Below are 19,354 nucleotides of genomic sequence, written 5' to 3'. Positions count from 1 at the left end.
TCGGATTCGGGACAGCACTTTGCAGGCGGTTTTTAGGACAGTGATCGCACGGTAGTTCTCACAGTCCAATTTGTCGCGCTTCTTGTAGATGGGGTATCTTACTCCCTCCTTCCACTCCTCCGGTAGCTGTTCTGTGTCCCAGATCCGGACCATCAACCGATGTTGGCAATGGGCTAACTTGTCCGGGCCCATTTTGATAAGTTCAGCTGCGATGCCGCCCTTTCCAGCCGATTTGTTGCTATTCAGCTGACGAATGGCTTCCATTACTTCACTCATCGTTGGGAGTGGCTGCTCTTCGTCGTTGGCTAGGCCGGCGATGTAGCTTTCCCCACCGTCTTGGTCTCCTGCATGTGCGCCGTTCAGGAGTTCAAAGAAGTGCTGCTTCCATCTTTTTAACACCTCACGAGTGTCTGTCAGGATGCCTTCGTCCTTATCCCGGCACACTTCGGTTTTCGGCACGAAGCCTTTGCGGGATGCGTTGAGTTTCTGATAGAACTTTCGTGTTCTTGGGAACGATGCAGCTGCTTCAGCTCCTCGAGCTCCTCCTCTTCCAGGTGGCGCTTTTTCTCCATCATCCTCCTCACTCCTCGTCGAAACAGTCCGTCGTGTTTGCTTCACATGCCCGATGACATTCTCCGCAGCACTGTTGATGGCTGTCTTGAAGGCACAACAGTCCTCAAGAGGGACTTCGTCCAGCTCGCCGGTTTCCGGCAGCGCTGCTTCGAGCGATTGCGCGTAGTCTGCTGCGACCTCAGGTCGTTTTATTTAGTATGTTGTTCACTACGGAGAGTTTTAGGCGCATCTTCACCATCACCAGATAGGGGTTTGACTCGATGTTGGCGCCTCGACAGGATCTGACGTCGATAATGTCCGATAAGTGCCAGACATGATAACAAGCAGCGAGAATAGAGCAAATGCTCTATTCTCGCTGCTTGTTATCATGTCCGGTATCTTCGAGCGGTCCTCCTCCTTCACGCGCCATAGCGCCTCCTCGAACATTTAAGTTGCTACGAAATTTAAAACTACGATTCTCACTTCACTAGCCGGTAAGTCAACGCACTGATTACACGTCTCCTCACATTTTGTCCTATATTTGGTGATTTTCTTTAATTTAGTTCTTAACTTGGTCACCCTATCAGTATGTTAAAAAAATATTTAGCAATTTCGATTAGAATTTGATTTAGGTATGTGATTGAAAGAAAAGCTTGTTGACTTTAGGTTCGGTTTCTGAAGACCACAAAAATCATAACCAAAAGTTTTAAGAAGAAACTAATAGCAGACGTTTAGGTGATTTCATAATGATAAATATCACTTATGAAAATCGGTTATGTAGTTTTGATTTTATATCCAAAACAGTAATCCGGGTCTATATGACCCCAACCGGCTAATTGTCCTTTTTTTTGCTGGCATTGAGTAAAGAAATGGATGGACTAGTTCAGAAAATGCAAGTCATTAAAATTAAAACGACTTGAAAAGTGCTAACGTGACATTTAAAGCTAGATACTGCACACATTTATCCGGGAAGAATAAGTTTTGAGGATCACGAGGTTTAAATTTCCATCATCCTTCGGAAAAGCTTTCAATGCGGTTCAACGTGCATGGATGTGAAACTGCGGGTTATTCCTAGAGTATCCTTCCCTCCCCAGATACCTGCCATTCGATGCTATAGTTAATGACTCATATTATGTGGCATTATCGATTTCATTTAAAACAATTGTTGCCCATTGGCCAGGGCAGTCTGATAATATGGCAAACAATGTAAAACATTTATGCCCGACCCGACCAGAGAGTGGGCGACGCGAGGCTGAAATATAAATTACGCATCGTGATGGCGCAGGACTCACCTTATGCAGGTGCAGCTGCATTTTGCTCTTGGCCTCGAGCATTTCCGAAGACCGGTTGTTGTACGCGTTATTGGTGTTGCTCCAGCAGTCCCAGACGGAAGTGGCCACGGCATTGATGAGGGACTCGGCATCGCTCCGCAACTGACAGGACTTGGATCGCTCCGAGTGCGAGCTTTGGGATACAACCGGCGCGATGATGTTGATGATAATGATGACAACAGTAGTTTGGTCCGATTTTGGTCAACCATCCAGGGGGAAAACCAGGGTGAAATTTTCCAGTGCAGCGTACAAATATTGCCAGACAGATAAATAGACAGACGAGCAAATTACCAATGATTAAAAATCTGTTTTATTGTTCGCTCATAAATCACCGCCAATTACCAACGAGATTATCCGGTGCTGAAATGTATCATTGGTCGTTGGGGCTTCATGTTGGGGTGAATGGATTGAATAAAGGTTTCGAATTTGGTTGTGCTGTGTGTAAAAGACCGAATTTATGTTGCTTGTTTCTATACAAACGTTAAATGTGTGCCCATTATTCGAATGACTGTGTTCAACAGTGGTTGTGCTTATTGGTATCAAGAAGGTTTGATTTATAGAATATTTTGATATTATTTAGCTTATAAAGAAGAGTTCAGAGTAAATAAAAACATAAATATGGTTGTTTGGTTCTATCCGGTGAATTTGATCCGATGCCACAAAAAAAAATATGTGTCTATTTCACTCATACCTCGAAATACGGCCTTTCGCTATAACGGCCATCATCAATGTTTCCGGCTTAGATGTTTCGTTGCAACGGCTAGAAAGTTCGCATTGACCCGACTTTTGGAAAAGTTATGCGCTTCAGGCTGAAATTGACCCAAAGCCTAGTATTTACAAAATAACAGATTAGTCCACGGGGAGGCGTCGCTCAACGAGCCTTAAGATTTGTATGGAATTTCGAGAGGTTTTATTCGGGAGAAACATGAAAACCCAGTTATTTATCAATAACTTTGGTCCTCTTCCTTCGGCCGACTTCGTTTGAATATAGGTTTTCTTAAAGCTTGAAATAAGACAAATATTTCATCCGAAGACCGCAGTTATTAAGCTTCATATATGGACAATTTTTTTAGGGTAACATTCATCACTGTTAATGCGGCGTAAAAATTTTTGACTGCCTCAACTGGAACACTTTTTAGAAATGCGTGCCATTTCGTCAATGGTTACCGATTTCAACAATTTTTAATTTGTAAAATTAGAACTACTAGAAAATCAAATATTGCACTAAAATCAGGTAAAAGTGAAGGTGAAGAAAAAAAATTGTTGAATAACCAGTTTTTTATGATTCTACAGTATACACAATGTCTCAGAATCTCTTTCCCACTTAATTCTTAATTCCACGCTGGGTACACATTTTGGTCAGTTAAACAAAAAAAAATTATGGATAGAGAATTTTTTTTTAAAGAAAATAACTTGCTGATATCAATTTTTGATACAAATTTTGTTCAATTTTTATTTTTCTCGTGTAGTCTTTATTCCAAACAATATTAAAAAATATAAATATAAATTTTGTGAAAATTTTAGGACATAGAATTTTTTTAATTAAACCTTTGAAAGTGGACTATTTTTCCAAGATCGCGAAATTAGAATTAAAAATAAGAATTTCATGATTGTATTGAAATCCGACCATATACATTTTGAGAATTGGTCCCAAAAAATTGATCTGCGCTAAATTTCATCTCAATCGAATTTGGTTTAGGGGTGCCTCAAAGCGCTTAAATTTTTTGGTTTTTCTGACCCTCAAAAATCATCAAAGGGGTATCAAAGGAAAGAACCCATTTTTTTCGCTGAGAAATTCACAAAAGCTGACTACAAACAACTTTTGTTCTACGATAAACTATAGATGAGAATATTTTTTCACAATTTTCCATAAATTGCATAACTATAGGGGCTAAGGAACTTGACTTTCAGTACATTTTCGATTATAGTTTTGACGAGATAAAACGTGTATTAAATATTACCGATTATTCATGCTCTACAACTAACATTGCCGGAATTCAGTTATTAGAAATGCTGCATAACATTGTAATAAGTTTGTATTCAACAATGCAAATTAACGTTGGACAAGAATTTTGTTTACCAAAATTTAAGATATGTGATTTTATATCAAAACAAAGTAGGGTAAGTGTGAAACGGGTACATGAAGCAATCTTAATTATTTATGTCTCTACCTTTATCAAACGATTCATTCATTTCTTCCATTGTTAATAATAAGCCTAATATAAATTCAATATTATTTTTGCCAACGGTTCGAACATGCCAATAGAAATTTTGCCCTTATTAAAACGACTCAAGACAAGAACGAAACAAACACCTAATATCATTTGAAGCACCACCCCAGTCATCAATCATTAAATAACACATCTGAGTGACCGACACAATTCTGGCGGCAAGCACGTGACTTTAGATGCTATCTTCTGTAGGCCACCGACCGCTTTCTTATTTTGGCGTCAGGTGAATGACCTCTTTCGGGGGCTTTTGTGCACCTATATTGGCAAGGCAAAAGTTGGGCCTCTAAATTCGGGTCCAGAAGGGGAAGACGAGGACTACTCGAAGAATTCGCGAATTGGGATGTAGTTGTTTGACTTCGCGATTAGACTTGTTCGTAACGGGTAGTTCCGGTTACGAAGTCAAGCTAGATCAGGTCGATCAGAGGACGTATGAGACTCCGGGCTCACTTACGTTCGGTGATCAGAAGGGTTAAGATCTAGTAGCTTAGTTTACTTCTTCTCGGATAGGTAATAGAAAGTGCAGTGTGTGATTCCGTGACCAGGTGTCCTGATCATTAATCAGCCCTCTTTTCCACTTTAGTTTGTGCTAGGTTAGAAGATAGGACGCGTAGAGTGGTGCAATGCAATAAAGTGGTGCATTTAATTGGTAGGTAGGTGGAGACCCAAGTGGGGCAAATTTGTAACATAACCGCCAAATATGTAACCCCGACATACGTGTTATCCGATCATCAGCCACAGGCACGAGGTACGTCGCATACTCGCCGCAGCATCCACCCTAGGGGACGGACACCGAACCCGTCACAAACCACAGCGGAGGTCAACATTAACTTCCACCAGTTTGGCCAACCTCCATCCGGCCACCTTGAAGCGCGGCGTAACAACCGCCTACACCGCGAGTTGCCGACCAGCCAAATCATCACCGGATTTTGCCTTCATTTCCAACCAGTCACGCCACATAGCTGCGCAATTGCTATGCGGTGACCGTTTGAACAAAAAAAGTTCCAACCGCCCCGTCTTAGCTACCTGCATAGGCCTCGACCAGCGAACATCAGCCGGGAGGACAATAGGTAGCCGCAAAGGAGCGATAGAACAGGACGAGACTCTTAACAAGTCCCGCCAACAGCTAGCAGCCTGAGTGAGTAGTCATAATCAGCCCACCCATATTCTCTAGCGATTGTTTACAACCTGCTATGTTTTCGCAGCTTTACCATCTATTTTGAGCCAGATAAGCGAAGTGTTTTTCGCAATTTCTGGCGGGAAAATCAAGATTTTCGGACTGGCGAGCCGACGAATGTAGCCTTTTCACCACCCACGAGGTGAAAAAACCGGAAAATTAAGCAAAAATCAAATCATTTTGCTTCGCAAATTTTCTAAGTAATTTTGCGAAAAGCCAAGCGTCTCCACCTAAATGCACTGCTAGTTAGAAGTTTTGAAAGAGGGAAAGTTTGTTAGGCCTAACAGTAGAATGTAAAACCAACACAACACACATGAATCGGCAATAAATCGAACAAATAATTGTAAGCAAAAACTTAACGATGATAGTCTGATTGGGGTAACTGGAAAGGGAGTCACACGTTGTTCGTTGTTTCGGGATTAATTTGCTTTGTCGCTTTACTGCGGAGATTGGCCGCGAATCCAATCGATCCTTCTTTTCTGGTCCAGGTAACGGGTTTGGTCTTGTCCGATGATTCGAACCCCTAGCTTGCTTTGTAACGAACGACTTACTCCCATTTCCACGGATTTCTCCCGGGTTTTGTCTCGACTTCGGGGCGGCCCTTAAGGGTCGAAGTACGGATCACTTTTTAGAGTCCCTTCCGCTTCTTTCCCAAAATCGGGAATCAAAAGGAACTCGCGACCGAGTCTCATCAGCTGGGCAAGATAAGAAAGGGTAGGTGGTCTTCCAAACGGAAGTGGCGCTTAAGCCACCTGCTTAAAACCGGAAGCGTGTCGGGTCTCTCGTTATAACTGAGCCTAATTTCGTTGTATTTTGTCAAAGGTTTTTAGATTTGATACACCCATAGAAGAGGTTGCAGAAATCCAATGCCTATTTAGCAAATCTCTGTGCCGATAATGCGCTGAAATGTGCACTGTGCCGAAGATGATATGTTTGAAAAACCGTAACTGGCATAAGGACTCGGCTTCCAACTAAAATGATGCATGACCACTACATTGAAGCGAAACAAGAAAAACATTTTATGGGATTTCTTTCCTATTGGATAATTCACCCCAGAAACAAGAAAAAAAAATACTGCGCCCGGAGGGAGAGTTGAACTCAAATCACCAATTATATCGTCTTGCCAGTCCGACATCTTAACAAATGTACTATTTGAGCTTCATGCAGGACAATGGATATTTGTCATAGGCTTTCTGACACCGAACAATCACAAAAAAATCGCACAACGGTGGCTTCCCGGCGTTTGGCCGCCTTTCAAGGTAGTCCTTTGTCTTGCGATGGAAACGGCAAAGGGAACGGGAGTGAAGGAACGGGAAACCCATTGAATGAGAACTGTGCTTTGCTTACTGCCTGCTATTACATACACACGCTACATATACACAGCTTCTAAAGCCGGGCAGCTTGGCCGTTGGTTGTTTGCCGGTGAGTTGAAGGAATGTTTTTGTTGTTGCTTTTGCTACATACACACGCACAGCTTAGCCGTGGTTGTTTGCCGGTAGATTGAATTGAAGCAATGTTTTTTTTGTTGCTTTTACTGCATACACACGCACAGCTTGGTCTTGGTAGTTTGCCGGTGGATTGAAGGGATTGAATTAGAAGGATGTTTTTGTTGTTGCTTTTGCTACATTCACACGCACAGTGCTCGGTTGGCTGGCTGCCTGGTGTTGGCCGGTATTTATTTCTATCCTTCTTCGTCTTGTGATGCGATAGGGAGGGACGTGAAAGCGTTTTTATTTTGTTTCTTTCAGACATACGCAATTCGGTTAACTTGTGAGATTAATGCCGGTGGGAGCAAATCGAATCAGCACCGGTCGCGTTATCTTCTTGTACCGATGATGCTATGTAATTGACTACACGCCATTGGCACAGAGGCTGAATTTTGGGTGTGGTTGTTGAGCTTATTAAAATTCAAACTCTACCTTTTCCTTAGGAAAATTCATTGTAATGGATACAAATAAGTACAATCAAACAGAGCATCATGCAACAGCATGGTTAGATGCAACATTTGTGTACCACAACACTTATTCAATTGTTATTTCAATGTAATGTAATAAAGTTATCATTTAATGATGATTGTATAGTTTCTCACATCGATAGTTTTCTGAAGTTTTTGATCCTCATAGTAAATAAAAACAAAACGAATTTTTTACATTTTTCGACTTTACACGAAAAACTTTACACAGTATGACGGATAATGATTAATGATATCCCTAACAAACTTTATATTGCTTATACTATCCTAACTCAATACTGTTGGTGCAAATATCTTACGGACAATCATTTAATTTTGATAAATGAATAATTTTTAGATTCTGTTATCAGACTGGGCTAAAATGCATCAACATGCAAATCAATTATTCATAGCTTAAATCTAGCTGGAATATGATTTTAAACTTTTTTGTAGTATTTTTACCCCTAGATGTATACAGCACCTTTATGCTTTCTCTCATTGACAGAAAAAATAAAAAAAATCAATTCGAACAAAATAAAAAATAACTGCAGATCATGCTTAAACCGTAACGAAATCACAAATATATCAAAAACTATAACCAGTGCTATAACTTTTCAAACTTTTTCATTTGATTTTTCATTAAAAACAAAGATTGTTGCAATTATCCCCATTTTCTTAGTAGGGTGAAAATCGCTTAGTTTTGTAAACCGATGTCCGTGAGTTAGAGCCCAAGAGTAAACATCGATAACAGTTGTACCGGATAAGTTTTTCAATGACTTGTCCGCCAACTTCATCGTTGATAAAGGTCGCGAGTGACATAAAGATGTTAAAACGACTATAATCGAAACAAAAAAAAAATAGTTTTGTAAATTTAAAAACAACTGGTAAAACCAATTATTTTTCTGATTACGTCAATTTGATTTTCCATTAACCTTAAAGCTTTTGATGTACAAGCGGTATGATTATCTGTGGACATTAGGATTTTAGAAGCCATACAAGTTGAAAAGTGTTGCATTTTGCCAAAGGTGACGGTATACAACGTATTTTATTCAGATTTTTTTTTTAATTTTTTTTCTTTCGATACTGTTCTTGTTGAGAAGCTCTCTGTAACCTGATAGCTTCCTTTTCTGTCGCATAGGACTCGTTCTTTACAACCTAGCAAAAATAAGTTTTCAACATTTTTAGCATTTTAAGCAATAAAAGAAAAAAAATATGTTTTAACTCAAAACAGTTTATTTTCACAGATTGTTGAAAGTCAAGTCGTGCACCAAAAAGTATTTTTTAAACAGTTTTCCCGCGATTAAAGTTCCCAGAGATCTTCGTGAAGCAGGATGCGGTTCTGGAAGCGGCTCCAAGTTATTCAACTTTGGATCCGGTCTTCGAGAAAAAATAAAAGTGTGAATGTGGCTCCTAATAAAAAGAAATTGTGAGAATAAAAAAATCATTGTCACCAAATGAAATAAATTAAATTAATTACAGAAAGGTTTTATTTTTATTATGACATGAGATTATTCCATTATTGAATCATAAATACCAATAAATAAAACAAAACAGATTCCAATTGGAAATTATTCTTCTAATTTTCAGTGGTTTTATAATTTACATCATTTTTATTTTACATGTTGCCAAATTTTACATCATTTTTTATTTTACACGTTGCAACATTTCACTGGCGTAATTTCCAACTAGCACTGAAAACTCCGTCATATCTATATGATGCTTCTTTTTATTTACATCACATGTGATGTGATTTTACAGATTTTTTTCGTAGTGTGTAACTCAAAACAGTTTATTTTCACAGATTGTTGAAAATTAAGTTAAAACACAATTTTTTTCAACAACTTTACAACAATCAAATTTATTTCAAAAACACTCTATGACTTTGATATAGTTTGAAAAACTTTGACTATGTCCATAATTAGGAACACATTGAAAAAAGTGTTCCTAATTGTAGCTATTTTAGTTTGTATACGAAAAAACATGGTTTTAACATACTTCTTACTTAAATCATAATAAAAAACAATCTGACAAAAAATTTCAAAAAAATCTGTTGGCGAGCGGAGCCGAATTTCTGACATGTGTGTCAACATCGATTTTTAAACACCATTTGGGATCAAGTGATTTCCCGGTTAATTCATTTCTTGTACTGAAAATTTCACTTGTAAAAAATCACCAGGGGGGGGGGGGGAGGAGGGGTGTTGTGGTTTAACCCCTAAAACCACCCCCTTTCGCATGGCCTTGTAGTAGTATATAAATAAAATTCTATTAATTTGAAAATCATAAAATATAGCTAATGGTTTTTAACGATCCAGATTATCATTTTTTTAAAGGATTTTCTAAAAATATGCTCAGGGGGGCGTTGAGCTTGAAAATTTTGCAAAAGAGTAGAACACTTGCTTTCAGATTAAATGATGGAAGCTTGTATGAATGCATTTTTGCATTTTTGTTGATTTGTGGTACTTAGACTTAAGAGATTCTCAATTCTTAAGCCACTGTCACTTTCCAATTGTTTTTAAAAAAAAACTTCCTCCTTTGTTTTTTTCCTTGATTCAGGATGGTTTAGATCTAAAAGACACTATCTTAAGTAAATTGGGAGATGAAAGTGATGCATTAAAAAAAATTACGAGAATAGTCCAAAAACTGTCCTGATTCACCCCATTTCACGGTACCGTAAACTGGGGGAACTTCGATCACCGGGGTAGCTTTGGTCAACATGAAATTTTTGCAGATAACCATGATTAACTAAATAAAAAGTTAAAATATATAAAAACTGTTTACTACGTTCGAAAGCCTATAAATTGGGTTACAAGTAAGCTAAATATGGTTTTTTCTAGAAGATTTTTGATATTACTTCAAATGGAATTTTAAAATCTGTTTTTTCGAAGGCTCACAAACAAACATTCCTCCTGATCAAACTTAAGCATTTAGGAGCAAATAGGTTGTTTTATGAGAAAGTTCAACTTTTTTCTTTGTTTAGGTTTAATTAAAGTGTTATTTTTATGGTCATTTGGTGATAATTTTGGGATACCGTCAACTGAGGCAACATGCAACATTTTTCAACTTCAATTCATTCATCAATGAACTTCATTCTAAAATCTTAATGCTTACAGATAATCATTCTTCTTGTACATAAAAAGTTTTAAGGTTGATGGGACACCAAATTGACGTAGTCAGAAAAATTATTGGTTTTAGCAGTTATTGTTAAATTTTCAAAAACATGCGATTTTCACCCTACTAAGAAAAAGGGGTAAATTGCAACAAACTCTGTTATTCATGAAAAATCGAATGAAAACGTTTGAAAATTTATAGTTTTTGATACATTTGTGATGACAAAACGCATGACGCACCAATTGCAGTAATTTTTTGTTTTGTTCGAATTAAATTTTACATTTTTCTATCAAAAATGTTTTTAAGAAAAAAGTTTAATTTTACTGCATACATTTAGGGGTAAAAAAATACTACAAATATTATATTAGCCTAAATCATGAAAATAAATCTTAGGATGGATGAAATTTGAATGTTAACAAACGCATAATGCAAAACAATCATATTCCGGTATATGGAAACGCGATTTATGAGGTTTTGTTCTGATTTTCATTTTGTTGCCTTTTTCCCCAGACTGGTAAGTGAATTATAAAAATATTTATTTAAAAAAAATGGTGATTGTCCGAAAAATATTTTTACACCAACAGTGTGGGTAAAGGATAATGAAAGCATTATAAAGTATGTAGGTGATATCAATAAGCCAATCCGTCATACTGGGTAAAGTTTTTTATGACATCGAAAAATGTAAAAAATTGTACATTTATTACTCGATTTTTTTAATTTTTTATGAGAATCAGAAACTTTTAAAATCTTTTTCAAGATGTTAAAAACTATGTCATCATCAATTTGTAATCATTCAATGATAACTTTATTTCAGTATATTGAAATTAAAATTGAATAAGTGTTGTGGTATACAAATGTTGCAACTAACCCTGCTTTTGCATGATGCCCCGTTTGACGGTATTGAGAAAAAACGACGATTTTCCATGAGAAAAAATTATCCATCTTTTGATTTTAAATGTTTTTAAAAAATGACGTTGAAAAAATCAGTTTAGTCCTAACCAAAATTACTGTTAATAATGCCTGTTTATGCCTTCTGTGCTAAGTTGCACTGTAACAATAATTTTGAAGATGTTGAGGTACGTAAAAACCATGGTGATCAAAGTAACCCCGAAACTCGAAATCTGGTTTTGTAACAAACATTTAACTATAACCACCAATGTCGTTTGATTTTACTGATTCAATGATCATGTTTTATACTGCTCACCTCAGTAAGTGTTTTAAAACTTTTATGTATTACAAAAAAACAACCCCTTCCAAAATATTCCAAAATGAATGAAAAAAGTGATCAAAGTTCCTCCAGTTTACGGTACATATAATTCTTATGATTACCTGTGAACATGTTACCCCAGAAACGAAACATACACAGAAAGAAAAATGTAATTTTACATTGCACTTTTTCGCAGCCTCGTCACAGAAAATATGAAAAAGAGTATAGCATCTTGACATTTGCGGTGAAATTAACGTGCAATTTCATGTAAATCTCAGTATCGCAACCTTCGTCCGTATTTTGTTTTACCTGTTCGTGTGCTGTTTGTTTTTGTTCGAGTTGGAGCCTCCTCCCGGAGGTAGTGGGCACAGAGTTATTCAGTATGGTAAGTCAAAATAAATTAAAATATCGTTTTAAGAAGAAGTTACAATGTTGATTAACTTGTACCTTTTGTTTTTTTGCAGACGTTCGATAGTTGCCTTCTATCTCCTCCGGCACCTGTCGTCGTTTCCGTCGTTGAGGGAACCGAACAACATCAACCGGCGTTTTGAGAAAGTGAATAGTGTGCAATGTGTAGTGATCAATTCGAGTTATATGTTTGTTCTATTAGATGTAGTTATTGTTTCGAAAAATAAAAGTATTATAAAAGAAAGCCCGATCATTTTCTTATTGGATAAATAGCCATATATACCTAAATATGAAACGGGAAACGTAAACCTACATTAAACAACGCAGTAGAATGCGATGAGAAGTTTACATGAAACAAGCAGTATTGATGCATGTAAATACCCGATTCCTTTCTACCCATGCTGTTGCATGTAATGTTACATGGATTTTTCTAAGTGTGTAGATTGTCTAATAAAATTCTAACATATCTACAGGAACTATGACTTTTCCTTAAATTTATTATCAGTGTCAAAATGGTGTTTGTACTTCCAATGGAGTCGATTTTAGTTTGTGTCCTGGCGTGGTGTTAGTACCTATCATTAGTTTACCTGCAACAATGACTTTATGGTGCAATAGTGAAGCAAAAAAAAAGCAACTACAAAACAATTATATTACTCAGTGGTGTTGTGGTTTTGCCTTCGAGTCGGATACTGAGAGTAATTAATCAGAATCACTACACTCCGGTGGGCTGTTGTTTTGTTGTTTGGTGCGCTGAGGAACGAAAAAAAAAAGTGTGGACAGGAAAGGTAGCAAATTAATTACTTGTTAATGCGCGTACTGCTGGACCCGGACCACGTGCCTGGTGTACTAACGGTTGGATCATATTTTTCAATACCACCGTAGTAATTAATCCCGCGGCTGTAGTTATTCAGCTGTGAACGAGACAGACGAGAGAGATAAATTACTTTGGATTCGGATGAAGCCGTTTAATCGACAGTAGTCCTTTGATTAGAAGTGATAACGTGAGTATCGAATTGTTACGTGCGAAGAACATCTATAACCGTTAACTAGCATGAGCGAATAAATTTCATTTCTACGAACATTCAATTACCCACCCACTTTGCATCCAAACTTCTAGTATAAATTTAGGCGTTTTCAGGAAGGTCTCGCAAAACTGAATTTCACTCAACAGTTTCGTCGCCAAACGTGAAGGTCAAAAGATTATCTCGAAGATATTGTTTTTATTAAAAATTAGCCCGCATTATTACGCAACCCTTGACTTTTGCCGGAATTTGAAGCCGACAGGACATCTCCAGTTAAAGTTTTGGTTTTTTTTTTCGATTGAAAGAATCTTACTTATTCTAACCAGAAATAATCTCAACAAAAAATGTTGATCTAGGTAAACAACTTTCAGACTTCTAAGATTGTAAGATAATCCAGGTTAAACACAGGTAACATATAATATTCCAGGTTAAACAAATAGATTCTATTCTAATAAATTAATTTTTTTTTTTTTTTTGTTTCGATTATAGTCGTTTTACCATCTTTATGGCATTCGCGACTTTATCAACGTTGCAGTTGGCGCATCGTTATTGAAAAACTATCCGGTACAACTGTGTTCGATGTTTACTCTTGGGCTCGAACTCGCGGACATCGGCTCAGGAGACAACAGACTTGCCAACTGAGCTATATCACAAGCCCCTAATAAATTAATTTTTTGAAAAATTTGATTGATTTATAGAGTGAAGACTACGGTCATAATATGATTATTTTGATTTTGAATCCGGTCACAAATATATTATGAAACGAACTGGAAAAAAATGGAAAAAAATTGTAAAATTGATTTTACATTCCACGTGCAGCATTGAACCTATTAGTGCTACGGACGTTCTTCTAGTCCCATCATTAATGCTCCGGAATTTGCGGTTGATCGTTGCGGTACCTATCTAATGATTCACATTCTCGTAGACTGATTTATTGAACTTTTCCTGCATATTTCAATAGCGATCAGGTTCGATGTGATACAGTTCTATTTGGCAATGGCACTTTTGCGAGGAGCAACCCCAACATTGCCATGGTTTTGCTTCTACAACCGCAACCACAAACGTGGATGGAATCGGTAAAGTGGGAATAATTCGGCTGCCAGTTCCGCTCCTCGAGAGCTCTTCGGTGGCCTCAATCCGATTAGAGCGGAAAACAACATAAATTGGTACGTTATACATGAAATCAATTCTAATTTATTGCGTAACGATTTATCAGCTCTACTTGAGCCTTAACCGATCAATGCAGTGCGTTAATCACGGCTTGTTGCCTGAGGTGACGTATCAATCGCTAGGCACTTTGGTGTGAATAACATTGATAAAAAATTTAAACACAGATTTTGACCCTCCTACTAGGATTGGGTAAAAGTTTTGTTGAAATTTTATTTATCTGAGAAATGTCATTCAAGAATCATGTTTTTTTCAAAACAGATAAATATGGGGGCCTGACCATACATGAATTACATGGAAAAGGCGTTCCAGATAAAAAATTTACTTTTGAACTTTTTTAAGATAAAAAAAAAACTAAAATTATTCTTTTCTATGATTTTCAATTAACAATAAGCCATTAGCGCTCTAAATTGAAGATCGTTAACTTCCATAGCGTCAAACGGGTCATCATGCAACAGCAGAGTAAGAGTTAACATTTGAATGCCACAACACTTTTTCAATTTTTATTTTAATAAAATGTTTTAAAGCTATCTTCCAATGATAACAAAATGAGATAGTTCCTCACATCGTGGTGAGCTGGTTTTTTAACGTTTTCGATACTGATAGAAAATTTAAAAAATCAAGCAATAGATGTAATTTTTTTTTTCATTTATTGATGCCGTAAAAAAATTATGCAGTATGACGGATTGGCTTTATGATATCACCTACAAACTTTCTATTGCTTTAATTATCGTATACCAACACTGTTGGTGTGAAAATATTTTTCGGTCAATCGCCAAATTTTCAGTTACCAGTCTGGGCCAAAATGCAAATCAAAGATTCACCTTTTAAATCTCGTTTCCTTAAGCTGAAATATGATTGTTTTGCAACACGCCTTTGTTAATTTCCAAATTAAATCCATCCAAATATTAATTTTTATGATTTCAGCTAGTAGATTTTTCTACATTCTGTTTTTACCCCTAAATGTATGCAGCACCCTTAGGATTTTGGCAGATAAAATGTAAAATTTCATTCGAATAAAACCAACAATTTTACTGCAATTGATGCCTCATGCTTCATGACATCACAAATATATCAGGAAAAAAGTTTGTCCACCAAACTCAAGCAGCTGTAACTTGCAATTTCCTGGACCGAATTAAACCAAATAACTTTTGTTGAGTTACTAAAAGACTTTAAATTTGCCGGCCATTTATCTACTTAACAAAAGAGCTAGGTAATGAAATATAGGGACAACTTTTTTTTTGGATTGTCACTAGTTTCTCTCATACGCCTAAAATTACATAAGCAAATGGTACCTAATAAAATTTGTATTTGCATCAAATTCTGAAGTCTTAATTTTCCATTTTGTTTTGAATTTGGTTGGAATGAAAAACTTGAAAAGTTAAGGGGGTGAACATGGTTATAAAACTAAAATACTTGCTATATTTTTTTTAGCTGGCGTCATACATTTATTTCCTTCTCCAAGCAGTTTTTTTATTAGCTCAGATAGAATATAACAAAAAAAAAAATACTAATACTGTATACCGTCAACTGGGGCAACATGCAACCATTTTCTACTGCAAAGGCTTCTTAAAAATTTATGTTCACAGTTAATTCTACCTCTTATGCATCAATAGTTTAAACATGATGGGACATCAAATTGGCGTAGTTAGAAAAAGTATTGGTTTTTTTTAGTTATTTTTAATTTTATAAAAACATGCGATTTTCACCCTCCTTAGAAAATGGGGTAACTTGCAAAAAACTTTGTTTTTATTAAAAAATCTTATGAACACGTATGAAAATTTATAGTTTTTAATATATTTGCGATGCCTTAAAGACCATTACGCATGAAATCACCAATTGCTAGAATTTTTTGTTCTGCAAAAACGAATTTTCACGTTTATTTTTTCTGAAAATAAGGATGCTGCATACATTTAGGGGTTAAATAATACTACGAAAAATTCTACAAGCTGAAATCATAAAAATAAATGTTTAAATGAATGAAATTTCAATGTTTACAAACGCGTGATGCAAATTATTCATATTCCTGCACATGGAAACGAGATTTACAAGGTGTTTCTTTGATTTGCATTTTGTTGCACCAAACTGAATTAGGTATAAAAATATTTATTTAAAAAAAATGAGTGAATGTTCGAGAAATATTTTTACACCAACAGTGTTGGTATAGTATGAGGAAACCAGTTTAAATTTTGTAGGTAATTTTGTCAAGCCAATCCGTCATGCTGGGTAAAGTTTTTTACGGAATCGAAAAATGTTGAAATTTGTATATTTTCTGCTTAATTTTCCAAATTTTATATAAAAATAATTTTTTTTAAAAAACTAGCTTAAGATGCGAGAAATTATGTCATCATCATTTTGTTATCATTAAAAGATAACTTTACTACAATACATGAGATTAAAAATTGATTCAGTGTGGTGTTACATAAATGTTGCATCTAACCACGCTGTTGCATGATGCTCCGTTTGACGGTACTTCCAAACAAAAATCGAATATAAAATATTCATAGTAAGAGCTTAAATTAAACAAACTACTTAAGATTTTTAAATTCAAGTTGTTGCGCTAAAACACGAGAGATTCCAGCAAAGATAATTGCTTTAGAAAAGAGATGATTCAAGAAAAGATTATGTGTTATAATTGCTTTCCCTATAAGATTTTAGAGGCGAAAGGAATAAAAAGTATTTATTAAAACTGTTTCAATATGAAGGAATTGGCGTTTTGCGATAGAGATTTAAATTCATCTCCAGAGCCTTAAAATCTACATTCACGATTATATGTGTTTTGCCTGTTAAAATATGCATGATTGAAAATCACCAAAGTTTTCTTCTACAATTTATTTTGAATTGTTTAATGGATAAATTAAGCATAAGTTTACTTTATTTGGACTTTGCAATTGGCGTTGAGGACCAAAAATATGAAAAAAAAAAGGGTGCGAAATAAGAATAGTACCACTTGTGTTTATCAACAAAAACAAGATAATTTCCAAAATTTACTGTGTATAAGTAAATAATAATGCTTCTACGAATTATTTGAATAGATAACTGCATTTTAAAGAGTTTTCTAGAATTCCAAAGGTTTTCAAAAGTTTTAAAAAGATGCTCTTCTAGAACTAAGGAATTTTATATTTGAGCTATAATTCTTTACCAAACTACTTACTTTCTTTATTAAAATGACGTGAAATAATTAAACAAACATTCTGGGTTTATTTTGAATAAGAAAAAAATAGGTTGGAATTTAACTCAGATTTTCTTCAGTAAACCAACCTTTTTCCAGTTTTAAGTCCGCCCGTGGCGTAGAGGATAGCCTTCAAGTCTTCTAAGCCAGGGGGTATGAGATCGAATCCCGGTCACGGCATACATAGTACACTTTCGGTGGGTTGGTGGTTTAAGCATTTGTAAGATGCTAGCCATCATATCCGTATTTTTGATATTAATTTTATAGCTATCCGTCGGTAGGCGTACGGTGGAATGCAGATTGCAACGATTCGCCTCTCACCAACAGCGGCCAACACGCTACTGACGGTAGGAAGTGTAAGAGTAGGGTGGTCAATAGGGCATTTTAGAACCGCACCCAGGATACCGAAGCAGATGCAACGCTGCTTCAACTGCTGGGATTTTGGTCATCTATCCCGAAGCTGCAACGGACCCGACCGGTCACGATGCTGTCGAAGATGCGGTGAAGAGGGACACTTCTCTCGAGAATGCAAAAAACAGCCGAAATGTATGCCACGCAAGCAGGAGGATGGTAATGTCCACGAAACTGGTGGCTTGGACTGTCCGGTATATATAAAGGCAAAGGCAAGCCAGTAAAACTGGAAATAATCCAGCTAAACCTCAACCATAGCGAGATTGCACAGCTTCTGCTGGAGCAAACGGTAGGCGAAAAGAAGTGTGATGTGGCGCTTTTATCAGAACCATACAGAATCCCGTCTGGAAACGGTAATTGGGCAGCGGACAGGTCTGGCTCAGCTGCTGTTTACGCCACGGGACGTTTTCCTATCCAGGAGATAGTGGTAGATTCTCGGGACGGATTCGTGATTGCCAAAATTAACGGCATCTTTTTCTGTAGCTGCTACGCTCCACCAAGATGGACGATCGTGGAGTTCAACACAATGTTGGACGAACTCACTCACGAACTGACAGGAAAGGTCCCTGTTGTAATAGGAGGAGACTTCAACGCCTGGGCGGTAAACTGGGGTAGTAGGCGCAACAACCCTAGGGGCCACAGTCTACTAGAGTCCTTCGCAAGACTGGAAGTTGAGCTGTGCAACACTGGATCCATCAGCACCTATCGCAAGCATGGATTACCAGACAGAACATCAGTGATCGATATCACCTTTGCGAGTCCATCATTAAAAACTGATATGAATTGGAGAGTGTGTGACGATTATACCCACAGTGATCACCAGGCGATACGCTATAGCGTAGGAAACCGAAATCCGGTGGCAATAAGGCAACAGCCAGTGCATGAGCGGAGATGGAAGACTAAAGTTTTCGACAAGGAAGTGTGCACCAAAGCTGTATACATGCAGGACTCATCCCAGGTCCATAATGCTGAGCAGCTGACGAAAATGATGGTAGCGGTGTGCGACATGACCATGCCCAGAAGAAATACACCGAAGTGGTGGCGACGACCGGCTTACTGGTGGACTTCAGAAATAGCTGAGCTTCGTACTAGCTGTCTAAAAGCGAGACGACGAGCTCAACGGGCGAGAAATGAAGCCGACAGAGAAACGAGAGGTGCCGTTTACCGAGCAGCCAGGGTGGCACTTAAGCGAGCTATTAAAACAAGCAAAGAAAACTGCTACAGAGCGTTATGCCAGAGCGTAGATGATAACCCATGGGGGCAAGCCTATAGAGTTGCACTGGCGAGATTCGGTGGCCCAAGGTCGCCGACCGAAAAGTGTCCGGAAAAACTGAGAGAGATCGTTGCACATCTTTTCCCGCAGCATGGCCCGACGCAGTGGCCACTTACCCCGTACGACGCGGGTGCCCACGACATCGAGCCAGTAACGAACGAAGAACTCGTGGCTATCGCTAAGAAACTTGCGGTGAATAAGGCCCCTGGTCCGGACGGAATCCCAAATGCAGTGCTGAAGGTGGCGGTACAGACCATTCCGGATACCTTCAGAGTGGTGCTACAAAAGTGTCTCGACGAGGGATCTTTTCCCAATTCGTGGAAAACGGCGAAGTTGGTGCTACTACC

General features: G+C 37.4%; 1 protein-coding gene across 2 annotated transcripts in view; it reads right to left on the bottom strand.

The window, feature by feature from the left end:
- LOC129738816 (tektin-3-like) overlaps positions 1-19,354 on the bottom strand; it is a 61,623-nt gene that overhangs the window by 3,333 nt on the left and 38,936 nt on the right. For both annotated transcript variants that reach the window (XM_055730114.1, XM_055730115.1), the window contains exons 3-4: positions 12,764-12,873; positions 1,845-2,016 (exon numbers count right to left, since the gene is read on the bottom strand). In XM_055730114.1, the coding sequence (XP_055586089.1) occupies positions 1,845-2,016; positions 12,764-12,873 (282 nt within the window). The remainder of the gene's footprint in view (positions 1-1,844; positions 2,017-12,763; positions 12,874-19,354) is intronic.

The sequence above is a fragment of the Uranotaenia lowii genome, chromosome 1 (assembly GCF_029784155.1).
Source record: "Uranotaenia lowii strain MFRU-FL chromosome 1, ASM2978415v1, whole genome shotgun sequence".
NCBI classification, from domain to species: Eukaryota; Metazoa; Arthropoda; class Insecta; order Diptera; family Culicidae; genus Uranotaenia; species Uranotaenia lowii.
Note: the sequence above shows the minus strand (reverse complement) of the source record. Positions and strands in the feature narration are given on the sequence as shown.